This window comes from Pteronotus mesoamericanus, unplaced genomic scaffold (assembly GCF_021234165.1).
Source record: "Pteronotus mesoamericanus isolate MK-2021 breed Mesoamerican mustached bat unplaced genomic scaffold, CSHL_Meso_final scaffold_174, whole genome shotgun sequence".
NCBI classification, from domain to species: domain Eukaryota; kingdom Metazoa; phylum Chordata; class Mammalia; order Chiroptera; family Mormoopidae; genus Pteronotus; species Pteronotus mesoamericanus.
Window position 1 is genome coordinate 15,010,355 of NW_026555309.1, and position 13,799 is coordinate 15,024,153.

The 13,799-nt window shown below is 34.2% G+C and overlaps 1 protein-coding gene across 2 annotated transcripts in view; it reads right to left on the reverse strand.

Moving 5' to 3' along the window:
- Nucleotides 1-13,799, reverse strand: part of VIRMA (vir like m6A methyltransferase associated) — a 53,463-nt gene that overhangs the window by 13,349 nt on the left and 26,315 nt on the right. For both annotated transcript variants that reach the window (XM_054590267.1, XM_054590266.1), the window contains exons 9-16: nt 11,340-11,831; nt 10,218-10,372; nt 7,654-7,736; nt 5,582-5,675; nt 4,678-5,222; nt 3,893-4,128; nt 2,935-3,187; nt 714-931 (exon numbers count right to left, since the gene is read on the reverse strand). In XM_054590267.1, the coding sequence (XP_054446242.1) occupies nt 714-931; nt 2,935-3,187; nt 3,893-4,128; nt 4,678-5,222; nt 5,582-5,675; nt 7,654-7,736; nt 10,218-10,372; nt 11,340-11,831 (2,076 nt within the window). The remainder of the gene's footprint in view (nt 1-713; nt 932-2,934; nt 3,188-3,892; nt 4,129-4,677; nt 5,223-5,581; nt 5,676-7,653; nt 7,737-10,217; nt 10,373-11,339; nt 11,832-13,799) is intronic.

Genomic DNA, 13,799 nt, shown 5'->3' on the forward strand with positions numbered 1-13,799 from the left:
TCTAAAGGTGTCACCAATTAAGAAAGAAAATACAGGAAAGAAGACAGGTTTATTAGGACAAAGAGTAGGAGCCAAAATCAAACACTTTTCAACCAATGTTACAAGAATTAATAAGAAATACATATATGCTTCCTTCTCCATTCTCTCTCATAACCTTACATTTACAAATTCCCAAGAAAATCTATGTAGTAGCCAGCGTGAAGAAAAAGTGAAGGCATGGACGGAGCAGAAATTACATTTGAGAGACTATGCAACATGAGGTTTATATTCAGTATCATTTCGAATTAATTTCATCTCAGCCATTCCTCTAGAAAATAAAAAAAAAAAAACCAGAACCAGCACTTTTAGCTTTAGGGTCCATAATATCACACTATCACCACCTTTAAAGGACTAGGGTGAATATATCAACAAAACAAATATCTTAAAACATAAATTAACATCCCTGAAACAGTAAGATTTCCTTAAATACTTCTAAGATACCCATATTAAGTTGTCTGTCTATATTTTCAATTTATATTTTATTTATATTTTTATATTTATATGCTTAATCCTGAAGACTTTATTAGCACATTCCACTGCTAATAAATCTTTTCCATAAATATAAAATTTCTCCTCACACCTTCAACCTTCTACAATAGCTATGAATTAATTAATATGGGGGGTAACAGTGAAAAATTAAATCTGAGAACACATTAAATATGATAAAACATTACCTTTTTAAGTGAAATAATCCATAATCATGCTCTGCAAGAAACATCATTGTTCTAACACATGTCAGTAAACAGTTGTAGCTGCTCTCAGAGTTAGCTAGCGTAGCCAGTAGACAGTCACAGATTGAGGTCATCAATTCTTTGTTTGGTAGAGAATTGGACAGTTGCTCTAGTTCAGATGTAGAACCTTCAGAAGAGTTTGGCAAAATAAGTGCAATGTCCTGTGAGGGAGAAGGGGAATAGGAAAAAATAATTTTTAAAAATGATTATCATCATTACTTAGGATTTTTATTTTCAAAAAACATAGCATTTAATAGTAATAATCTCAAGAAAATAGTTACACGCCCATCCTACACATATATTCAAACATATTAATAACAAAGAAGTCATATTACCCTCCTATAAAAGTTAATACAAATATACATACCTAAAGAAATGAAGACTAAATATTTTACTTTACAATATTTTTACTTTAGAAGAATATCTCTTTAAATTTTTTCCTTCTGTATTGCACTGAGTGTAGTTTGTATTCTCAACTGGTTAACTACTTTTGGTATTAAAATATTTTAGATCACTGTATTAGTCATTCATTTAAGTACTTTTAAATTTATTTAAAAATCATTCAGAGAAAGTTTAATAAATACATCCATATTTGATTTTAAAACATTACAAAAAGGGATGGATAGAACAAATAAACATTTGAACACAATCTTCCATCTAAATATCTTCCTCTTGCTCTTAAATGTTTTTAATTCAAGTTTTTCAATATTAAGCAAGTTTAGCTCCCAATAACTAAAAATTCCCACTACTCTTTTTATAGAAGCGGATTTTACAGGAAATATTTTTAGGTATATTTCATTACCTTTTAATAGCTTCAACATACTACAAACCAGTGTTCAATTTAGGTTAAAATTATAAAACATAACTAGAATCAGAAGGGAAATTTAATAATTGAGGCCTAGACTGTCTACATGATCAAAGCAGCTGGGATGCTATAGTGTTCTTCAGCACAGTCATAAAAGCTAATGTGGACAATATAATAAACACCAGTCAAATGAACATTTGACATATAAGAATTTAAAATACTCTTTCTACCAGTTCCAAAACTATTTTCACCAGGCCCCCTTTTTGTGAAAACAAAGACATACAAAAATTGTTCCCCCTTGAGTATTTAAATGTAAACAAACTGAATTTTTGTTAGCTAAAAAAAGATAATCTCCCAACATGGAAGCCTATTAAAAATATTCTGCTTGGAAAAAAAAAAATCACACCTGATGACTAGAGAGCAGAAGCATTTCAACAAGCTAGGATGTGATTAAGCATAGAATTCTCCCAAGATCCCAATCACAATCGGCTTCCAAAGTTAAAACAATTCTTATTAAATCATGGAATTATAAACTGGAAGTCAGTAACATAGGCAGCAGGGAGAAATACTACTACTTTTAGTCAGCATCTACAAGCGCAGTAGTCTTCTGAAAAACACTAAAACTGTAGTAGCCTGTAACACCTTCAAAAACTATCTTAACAGAATATTTGTCAGCCATAAAAAATACAACCTTGATGGTAGTTGCAACAACAGATAGACCTAGAGGGTATAACGCTAAGTGAAATAAGTCAGACAGAGAGACAAATACCATATGATTTCACTTATACATGGAATCAAAAAAATGAACAAACAAAACAGAAACAAACTCAAGGATACAGAAAACATTCTGATGGTTGCTTGATGGGAGGAGGAGTTTGGGTGACGGGTGAAGGGGAAGGAATCAAGATGTACAAATTGCCAGTTATAATAATAGTCATGGGATATAAAGATTAGCATAGGATATATAGCCAATAATACTGAAATGGCTATGTATGGCTTTAGACTTATCAGGGTGATCACTTTCTAAGTTTTATAAATGTCTAATCACTGTGTTGTACACCTGAAACTAATAATACTGTGGCACATAAAGCAACTATCCAAGGATGCAATCTCATAAAGAAAAGGAGAGTTCTTCAAAAAAACCTGTAAGTACAAACCCTTTAAAAGAAGCTTTGATGCACTAAATCATTTTTTTGTTGGCTCTTAGTCAAATTCATCTCCCTCAGCAACAGCAGGAACAATAAAACAGGTGAGATATCTTTGTTCACAGCTAAGAGTTATATCAACCGCTTTAGAGAGACACACACACACACACACACACACACACACGCACAGAATTTATGAAGTAACTGTAAATACCTGGTCACAGAGAGACTGCAAAATGGACGTGATATATTCAACACACTGTTGACGAATAACACTGTCTCCAGGAGACCGCACCAAAGCTAACAGATCCTGAAATATCTCTGCATATTTTTCATCACCTTTAATAGTTCCATTAATTAGATGCAAAATAGCTAATTTACAAGCTTTGTGTGAAGCCAGAGCATCAAGAAGAGCAAGTAACCTGGTGGTTTGGCTAGTATACTGTTTTTCTTTATCTTCTGAAGTGCTGAAATAAAACCAATATATTTAGAAAACAAAGTTCTCAATTTTAAGGCATTATTTAACTAATATTTATTTTTTTTAACACATTATTAACTCAGACCAATCTTGTATAAAACATTTCATTTCTTGGATATGACAACTTCTCTGGAATTTTACAATTACTATAAAATTTTATAAACTTAGGTTTTCAAAAATATATTTTCTCAAATCAAAGTACTTTATGATTCATCTCTCAAATACACAAAATCAAGACCTTCAAGGTAATTTCCACATGAAATAAAATGTTCTGATTAAAAATAGTCTATACTAATATACTTATAAGTGTGTATATATGTATACGCATATGCATACATGTATGTGTATATTTGTACATATACATCTTATCTGTTTTCTAAATCCTGGTTTACAAATTCTAAGTGAAAAAAATGTGTCTGTGTCAAAAATAATTTAAAAAAAATTATTTTAGGCAAAATGAAAATACTGCCCTAGCCAGGTGGCTCAGTTGGTTGGAACATCAGCCCATACACCAAAAGGCTGTGGGTTCGACCCCAGGTCAGGGCACATACTTATGTTGCGGATTCAATCCCCAGTTGGGGCACATACGAGAGTCAGTCAATCGATGTTTTTCTCTCTCTCCATTCCTCTCTCTCTAAAATCAATAAACATATCCTCGGGTGAGGATTAAAAAAAAAAAAGAAGAAGAAAATACCTTTGCAAGTCTTCTACAATCAAATCCAACACAGTTCTCATAATCAGAAGTGCAGTTGGTGAGGCAAGGTCACATAATTGAACACAAATACGCCGTAACATATGTTGAATGGGCTGGCAGGTTGTGCCAGAGAAAGAGCGAACTATTTCTTGGAGCAACTTTGCATGAACATGAAGGTGCATGCTCCACAATTTTCGGGTGTTGAGTGCCACTGATATATCATGTGGCTCAATAACCTGTTAAAAAAGTATAATGTATGTGTTCGTAGATTTTTAAATATTTATTTATAGTCACAAAAACTGTTCAGGAAGAACTGTTATGAAAAGAACACCTTTACTGCATGCTGAAAACACTTAAGATGCTTAAAACATCTGTCATACAATTAAACATTTGCTTGAATTCAATGCATCTAAAAAATATTGTTCTCAGGTTAGCAGTCAGTAGAGCAGAGTCCATTGATGAAGCAACCTAGTTAATGACAAATTCTAACACATGATAAAGGAGAAAAAAAGGATTTAAAAAATAACAAAAGTACAAGTATACATAACAGCATAATAAAATTCACATTAACAAAAATTTATTTAAAATATTACCCCCATATTTCCTTAATGACCGACTTGCATCAGTTTTATCTTACCCTCATCCGGTTGTTTTATGTCTTTTTTAGGGGAAGGGGATGAGGGCTTTTTTTGTTTTTTTGTTTTTGTTTTTTTAACAAAACCACTGGCTTTTAAAAAAGTGTTACTACAGTCATTTATAAGATTCATGTTATATGGAAGTGATACCTGAGTTGTTTGCATGGGCAATGGTAGAGGCAGCAGCTCTGAAAGGAGTATGAGTCCAGAAAAAAATCCTTCAGGAACCTTCAAGATGGAAGAAAGTACTTCTTTTAACATTAAAGACCAAGTATTATTGGCCAGAGTCTCTTCTGAGATTGTGAGTTTTTCATTAACTCCTTGTGTAAAAGTCAGCAAGATATCAATGATATCATTCTGAATTTTCTGTTCATCACTATCCAAACGACCTGAGAGGGGGATAGAGCACAGGAGCATGTGTAAAGTCACAAGTGCTGAGGGAACACGCATATCCTTAAACTCAAAGGAGCCACCTCTCAGGAGTTCCGTTAACATGGTTTTAAGAAGAGTGAGTGTGCAACGAGCCATTGAAATAGTAGTAACTCTGTGAAGCGTAGTCCCCATGTTGACATGGAGTCTCCAAGGCTGAGTCAAAATACTGTTCAATTTTTGCAGAACCCGAATAAAGGTGTCCATTCCTTCAGCAGAAAAAAGCTGAATAACAGCAAGATTCCATTTGAGATCTTTCTGTTGACCTTTATATAGGATAAAAGGAAAAGAAAAACTAATTACTTGTATGTTAATAACTAGTTAAGATTTTTGAGTATTTTACTTAATAAATGATATTCATACTAGGCTTAAAAATGATATTAAAAGTATAACACTGAAAGGAAAAGAAATCAACAGAGACAAGAAGGAAGGGGGGGGGGGGGAAAAGGAAGGGAAGGGGAAAGTCAAGGTACATACAAGGACTCATGGACAAAACCAAAGGGGAAGAGCTGAGGGAGGGAAGGAGAGAGGGAGCAAGGGAAAGTGGTGGGGGGGAGGCAGAAACAAATGTATTTGAAAAAATAAATTAAAATTATAAAAAAAAAAAGTATAATAGCCACTTTACCTTCAACAGGGGGTGGAGGGCATGCCACATTACAGAGAACACGCAAGGCAGTGGTAAGGCCAACTCCTTCCGGAGTCATCAAGTTATCGATATTCTTTAAAAATAAAAATAAACAAAAAATTTAATTTCTTGGTACCTTTCAGATCAAGAGACAATTCCAGAGAAGGTATTAGTTAAAAGTATGAGTTTCAAGTTAAGTACTTACCAGTGTATCATTTAAAATTTCTTAACTAAATTTAAGAGGCTAATAAAAGTTTACTGTTATGAGGGGCGGGGGGCAGAAACAGTTCCCTATGTCCTAGCTCTTGCCCATGCTATGTTTCCTGGCAACAAACAGTTATGCTCAATTTTTTTTTTTTTTTTGTAGTTTCCACAGAGCAGCATATAGATGGTTTTTTAAAAACTGAGAAGAAACAACATTTTAAAGTGTCACTATCTGAACTTTTAAACCTCAGAGGAGAAACTTAAAAATAAAGTAATTCTTTTCCCTCATAGTTTTGGACCTTAGGTTAAATTTTCCTCTAATTTCTTCTTTGTTGTCTTTCAATAATTCCACCAATTATATAAGGTAGCAGGGAGCCACAGAGTGAAGTTTCAGTCTTGTATTAACTGTTTTTAGTATATCTGGGAATGAGAGTCATTTACAATAACAGTAATTAATGGGGAAAAGATTTACATAAAAGTAAAAAAATCTCATTACAGCATGGAATTCAAATTTCTAGAACTAAACTTTTTTAAAACTGGGCCATCTGATATTTATTGGATACCTTATATATTCTTCTGACCATGTGCAAATATCCTGAACACATGACCGGCTACATTTACAGGACATTACTGTCCTGCTAAAATAAAGACTGAATATAATTAAAAGCTACAGATGGTCATCTGAGGCACAGAATAAGGAACAAAGAATAATATGATGGTACCACATGTGGTAAAAGTACTCTCAGGAGAGATGGAGTAAAAAGGTAAGGGCAGACTAGTCAGTAAAGAAAACTCTGATGCAAATAAACCCAAATGGTACTTTGTTGCTGGGTCAGAATAGCAACAGATTAGACAATACACTACATACATTTCAATTCCAAGACCAAGATGGTTTATAAACACATGCATACACACAGCTCATCTGTTAAATGAAAGATCACTCAAGGTCCATTCTGCCCCTCCAGCTTAAAACTTTTTATGCATCTATGAGCACTTTTAGCCCCCAATGTGTATGCATACATATTGTATTAACTAAGGAACAAAGAAAATTTTTTAAACTTCTAAAACTAATAATGCAATGATTTTTTTTTAAATTTTTTAAATGTTTATTGATTTTAGAGAGAGAAGAGAGAAAGAGACATCGATGTGAGAAAGAAACACTGACTGGCTGCTTCCCATACGCACCCCGACCGAGGATTGAACTCACAAGCTGGGTATGTACTCTGATCAAGAATAGAACCCCCAACATTTTGCTTTACAGGACAACACTCCAACCAACTGAGGAGCCACATCAGCCAGGGCTAACAATGCAATGATTTTAATGAATTTTTCATTATGAATTACTTGAACTGTATATAAATTTTCAATCGTAATATTATGAATGTTATGATTTTTCACCTTTTATGAATTATTTCAATGGCAGATTTGACCGTCCCAAATTAACTAAAATAGAACTAGTCCCCATTGCAATTATCTGGACTTGACTCCATCAATTTTCACCTAAAACTTTTGTACAAAATTTCTTTTTCACTAAAGTTTAACTGAAACAATTGTATGTTACATTCTCATAGCATTTAACTTTAAAACTTTTGTTAATGTCATTATAATGGTAGGTGATACTACTCTGATTTCAGAGGAAAAAAACAGGACAAAATCTGGTATTTGAAAGCAGAAAATAGGGGGTTGTGTGCATTCTGTTCATGTATATATATAATCTCACACCCACCACCTACATTCATGTACCAATCTGTACCAACAAAGTCTAGGAAATCAAGCTCTACACTTAACAATTATTGCATCTACAGAAGTACTATTGCTATATGCTACCATACAGTTCATAAAATTAGGCACATTTAAGTTTTACTTACCTGTTTAACATATTCAATTAGGTTTGGGATGCAGTTAATTTCAAATCTAAGGTTTTTCAGAGGTTCAAGCCACTTGCCGAGTTCTTAAAAACAAAAGAGTAATTTATGATATTATATTTTAAAATAAGAGCCTTTATAACAAAGGATATAAAGGAACTCTTTTCGAAAGAAAAACATTATCAGATACAAACTGATTTTAGTAATCTAAATTTCATATAGGGATGAATTTATGCCTAAATCCTTAAACTTTAAAATATAAGGAACAAATACTGTATGCTTTCACTCATATGTGGAGTCTAGTGAACAAACAACTAACAAGCGAAACAGAGACAGTCTCGCAGAGGGCTTGCTGACAGCGATAGGCAGGGGTGATAATTGGGGGGGGAAGGATCCAGCAAAAAAGGAAAAGGAATCATGGACACTGACGACAGCGTGGTGGTTGCAGGGGGAGTGGGGGGGGTGGGAGAGGGTATAAGGGGGATAAATAGTAATGGAAAAAAATACAATTAAAAAATGGTTTACAAAAAAGGAAGAACGGCACTGGCTCCACTGCTTGCTCTTGTGGGAGCAACACATTCCAGGCCCCACGAAGAAAAATAAAATGAATAAATTATAAATGCCTTACTATACTGTTTTAGAAATAAGAAGTGACCATTCTTAGTATCTGGTTTCTGAAAACTTGAACATTTACATGCTTAAACAAGACAATATAATTAAATGTTTTTGCAACATTAAAAAACTTTTAATAAAACTGACTGCTTATAAACTAATAACACAGTTTATTCACTTAATGCTCTCATTACCTCTCACACTAAAAAAACACACACGAAATGTATTAATTTCTAACAGGGTCAAACCTGTGGGGGGACATTTATTGAGTAACTTTTCCACTAACATGAATTTTTAATTGTCATTTTCCTAATCTGCCTTTATGAAATTAGAAGTACACTATCACCCCAAAATAATAACAGCAAACTTTGTTTATAAAACAAACACAAATGAAATATACCACTTACAACTGAACTTGAAACTCTCCTACAAACTATGGCCAATACCTATATCTATTACCAAGTATGTTTTATAAAAAGCTTGTTTTTTTTTTTTTAAGAATTTATTTATTTTTAAAGAGACGGGAAGGGAGGGAGAAATTGAGGAAGAAAGTGAGGGAGACAAACATCAACGGCAGTTGCCTCTCAAGCACGCACCCTATTGGGGACCTGGCCCACAACTCAGTCATGTATCCTAACTGGGAATCAAATCGGAGACCCTTTGATTCACAGGCCAGCACTCAATCCACTAAGTCACACTAGTGAGGGCTAAAAAAGCCTTCTAATATAAAAAAGTAATATTACCAGTTCCAGACACTTTAAAGGAATGACTAAAGGAAAATTAAAAAGTCATGTCTTCCTTGGTTCTGTATTCTTCCACGAGGATTATGATTGTGTACATCTGAGTATTTTTCCTATGCATTTTAAAATGAACTCTGATATACATAGAGTACATTGCTAAAATGGAAAATATAAGGAATAATAATAAAACAAATACAAGTATGTCCATCATCCAGAATAAGTAGTAAAGCATTAATAATACCTTTGGAGATGTTGTGTGCCCTCCTTTTATAAAGGCATACTTCAGGGAAAAAAAAAAAAACCTATTTCCAGTTTGGAAGCTGAGTTTACTACCCAACTTTTATTGGTGGTGTCACATATAAAATTTAGGAATAAAAAGAAAAAAAAAAACGTGTTATTTATAATATTTACTCAGTGTTATCAAATTTTCTACTTGGTAAGGTCAGCAAGCCAGGAACCAAAATAAAATAATAAAAAAATATAATTAGATAACTTAAAACTTTTCAAGACTGCCCCATAAGGCTTGCCATCAACTTCATTCAACATATTTATATACTTTAGAATATAATGTTCATATTCATTATTCTACACTTTTGAGAAATGTACATGTTAACTAACCACAAATGGTAAAGTTGTGGTTAAGCTGTACTTATAGCACTGTTGTATTCAGAAATACATATATAGAAAAAACACACACATGCATACTATACACAAAACTGAATTTTTGAGTTCATCTTTAAACTATTTCCACCTTGATTAAGAACTTAAACTAACCACCAATTTCCATGACTTTCCAGAAAAAAGTACTTTCAGCAATTTCTTAAAAGTCTTTTGAAGAACACCATATAAAATACCTTCATAAAAGGTACTTTCAGGGAGTTACAAATAGTATTACTAGGGTCCTGACTGGTGTGGCTCAGTGGAATGAGCGCTGGCCTGTGAAACGAAAGGTGGCTGGTTCGATTCCCTGGGTTGGGGGTTAGGTCCCCAGCTGAGGGTGTGCAAGAGGCAACCAATCCATGTTCCCCTGCACATCAATGTCTCTCTCCCTCTCTTTCAACCTCCCTTCCCCCCCCTCTGAAAATACATAAATATTTTAATAAAAACATAGTATTACTAGGTCTATTACCAAAATAGAATAAAGCATTAATTACAGATATTCAAAGTCTTTTCCTTCACATATCATAAATGCTTAAAATAATTTAAGTACCATACCTTGCAATTTAGCATTATTTTCATCTGCTTTACAAAGCTTCAAGAGAGATGCTGCATGATGTTCTAGCATTTGCACATCACTAGAAGACTGAACCACCACCAAAATAAGTATGCATGCATAATTATAAGCTACTGACTTCTTGGATTTGGAATCACTGAAACAAAATAAGATTTTAAGTTTTGGGTACAAAAAACAATTTTTTCAGGAACAATTTTAAACATTTTTTTTCCTACTTGGTTTTAAAGAGACCAAGGAATTTTATAATGAAACCTGTTTCCTAGAGACAACAAATCAATTTTAAATTTTACCTAAAACCACTACTTAAAAGTATATAAAAAAAAGCACATGTATCAAAATGGAAAGTGAAATTCTATTAAGATCAATGAACAAATATACTTCATTAGCAATGAGCCGTTAGGAAGTACACTTTACTGGTCTCCTTTAAAATGCTTGTCCACTCTGGATAAATAGGAACAAGTATGATAAAGCAATCTACTATCATTATTCAGTATTTCACTAAAGTTACTGATAAGATACAGCTTAACATAGAAACCAATGTTGTCTGCTTTTTTCACTAAAAGACTCAGTCATATCAACACCCCACTGTGAGGTCAATTAGCTGGATGTCACTGTTTTGTGGGACACGAGCCAGGAGGAGTATGTTTCTCTGTTCCTATGGTAAAACCTTCAGCCCTACTGGATAGGCCTCGAAAATGATTATCACTCTCAATCCCTAATCCATCAAAGTACTTCTGAAACCAGAACACCATGAATAGTTTAGAGGACAGAAGACAGCAAGCAAGATAGTCCTCATTACTCTTAAGATACATGTTCCTGTGCCTTAGGATTCCCCTCCACACAAATTAGCAGGAGTACTACCATTGCAATCTTTGTCAACATCATGGGGAAATAGGAAGAACCTGATAAAAGAGCCACCTCACTGCTTCACAGCCACACTTTCTACTTTTAGATTTCTGTCATTTTAATCCTTAAATTAATAAGTTACATGTTATGAAAAAAAATTACAGCTTTTACTTTCAAGCAACAACTAAACAACTTGCCCATTAGTGATGCAGTTTTCCAATATAACAGAAAACTTAATGAGTTAAGTAGAAACTTACCCTAAGGCTTCTTTGGAATAATACTCCATTAGAGTAATAAGACTTTGGAGATTTTTCTCAAGACTGAAAACATGGCCAACAGCTGATCTTCCCACAGGATTAAAAGTAATCAAATAAAGATTATGGAGGGTTCCTAAGAGATCTGAATGGTCAGTTTCTTCACTGGCTGTGCAACGCTGAAAATGGTTGAACAGTTCTGTAATACACTGCAATGTTTGTGTTGAGTCTTGCAGCCACAAGGCAAATGCATCATCAATAACACCATCAGATTGAAGACCTTCCTCTTCATCTTGATCATAAAGGTGACATAAAGCTCGGATCAACAAATTTGTTGCTTCATATTCTGACATAAAAAAGAGGAGACCTTTTTGTGACTGTGCAAGAAACTTTAAGACATCTTTTGTGGCTTGCAGTACACCAGGATGGGCACTTGTTACTGGAATTGAGAGGAGCAAGGTAACCAACTCCAAGAAGTGGTGACTGTGAAGATACCTGTAGAAAAATTGGTACATATTAAGTCAGTACAAAACATTCTTCATTCACTCGATAGTCATTAGATAGGAGGGGTAAAAATTTTAATGGCCATAACCCTTAGCCTCAGCAATACACTGCTTTAACTAAAAACATAATGTGAGCCTTGGCTGGTGTGGCTTAGTGGACTGAACACTAGCCTGCGAACAGAAAGGTCGCCAGTTGGATTCCCAGCCAAGGGCACATGACTGGGTTATGGGCCAGGTCCCTGGTTGGGGGTGTGAGAGAGGCAACCAATCTATGCTTCTCTCACACATTGATGTTTCTCTCCCTCTCTTCTTCCCTTCCCCTCTAAAAACAAAAAAATAAAATCTTTTTAAAAAAAACAAAAAACAAAACAAAAATGTAATGTGAGTAGCAAGTCTTCTCTCCACTGGGCCTAACAAACATGAAAGCTCTTTGAGGTTTTTCTAGCTAGCATTCAACAGATGTTGAACAAGTAACTGTTGACAAGTTTTCTCTTTCCTGTATCAAACCTGACTTTAAATTCAGGGCCTTCTTTACAGGCTATTTATCAAATGCTTCTTTTTCACCACACTCCTAATTTACCAATGGGCTATCTGAATTAATGTATCTAGAAAAACATAGGACATATACTATAAAAAATATATAACATATTCGGATTTATTACAGGTAGCATATCAATATGTACCTTTAGAGAAAACAATTTCAAGTTATCAATTTTTATTGACTAGTTAATACTATTAGTTAATACACAGCACTCTTATGAAATCCAAGAACCATTTTTTAGCATACATAGTAGCGGTAGAAAAAGTCTGCATTTATTCAACACCTCAAAATAGATACAACTCCAACTGATACAGAGTCTTTTCATTGTCCTAAAAATACTCTATACTCCACCTATTCGTGCCTTCTTCACCCCTAATCCCTAGCAATCACTGATCTTTTTTTCCGTCTCCATAGTTTTGCCTTTTCTAAAACATCATATATATTTAGAATCACACAGTATAAAATTGCCTCTTCAATCATACAAGAGAGAAATCCAAAAAAACCTGAATTTATTTATGAAAAATTGTGTATTTATTCTTACATGTTTAAACTTCAACCACCTTCAAAGTACTCTCCACTTCAGGCAATACACCTATTGAGACTGTTTTTGCACTGCTCAAAACAGTTTTGAACTCAATTTTGATGCCTGCTTCTGCAGTTTTCCGTTTCACCTCTTCCACATCTCAGGACTTTTTTCATCCAGGGAAACAAATAAACAAAAAAAAGTCACCAAAAACAAAACAAAACACTGTTTGGGAGGAGACTGGGTAAATAGGAAGCGGTCATGTGTTTTTTGGTCAAAAACTGCTGAACACTCAGCACAGTGTGGGCAGGTATGCTCATAAATCACCCACCATCAGATGGGCAAACACATTGAAAGAGTCTTCAAAAAAATTTCACTGAAGCCAAAGGCAGCCTTTCACAAAAACACCAGCTAGTATACTGATAAAGATAGGGGAAGTCTGTACTATAAGGGGCCCACCCTCCAGAGGATAATTCCAGTTTTTCTTGGGTCCCCCTTCATATTATTGCTTAAATCCAGGCTTCTACTTCATGATAATAAACACTATTAGTAACTTATAAGTATAAAGGCAAAAAGAACTCTCAAGAAGACAAAACTTCATAATTAGTATGCTCTAAGAACATCATTAACCATCTTATTCAGAGAACATGGCAGGCCTCAGAGTGCTTATTCTTAGAAAGGACTGCTTGCAAGTTTGGCCCTTGCTGCCATCTGGGAACTTGAATTTTGGAAGATTTTCCACTGCCCAACAGATAAGAATACTCACTGTGCCTAAACTGTTTGTGCAAACAATATGTAATTTACACTTGAATATATGTTTTCCTTCTGGAAGTCTGGAATTCTGATATATGCTACGTACTGGGTGTCTATATGGCTATCCTCCCACAATAAGCTTG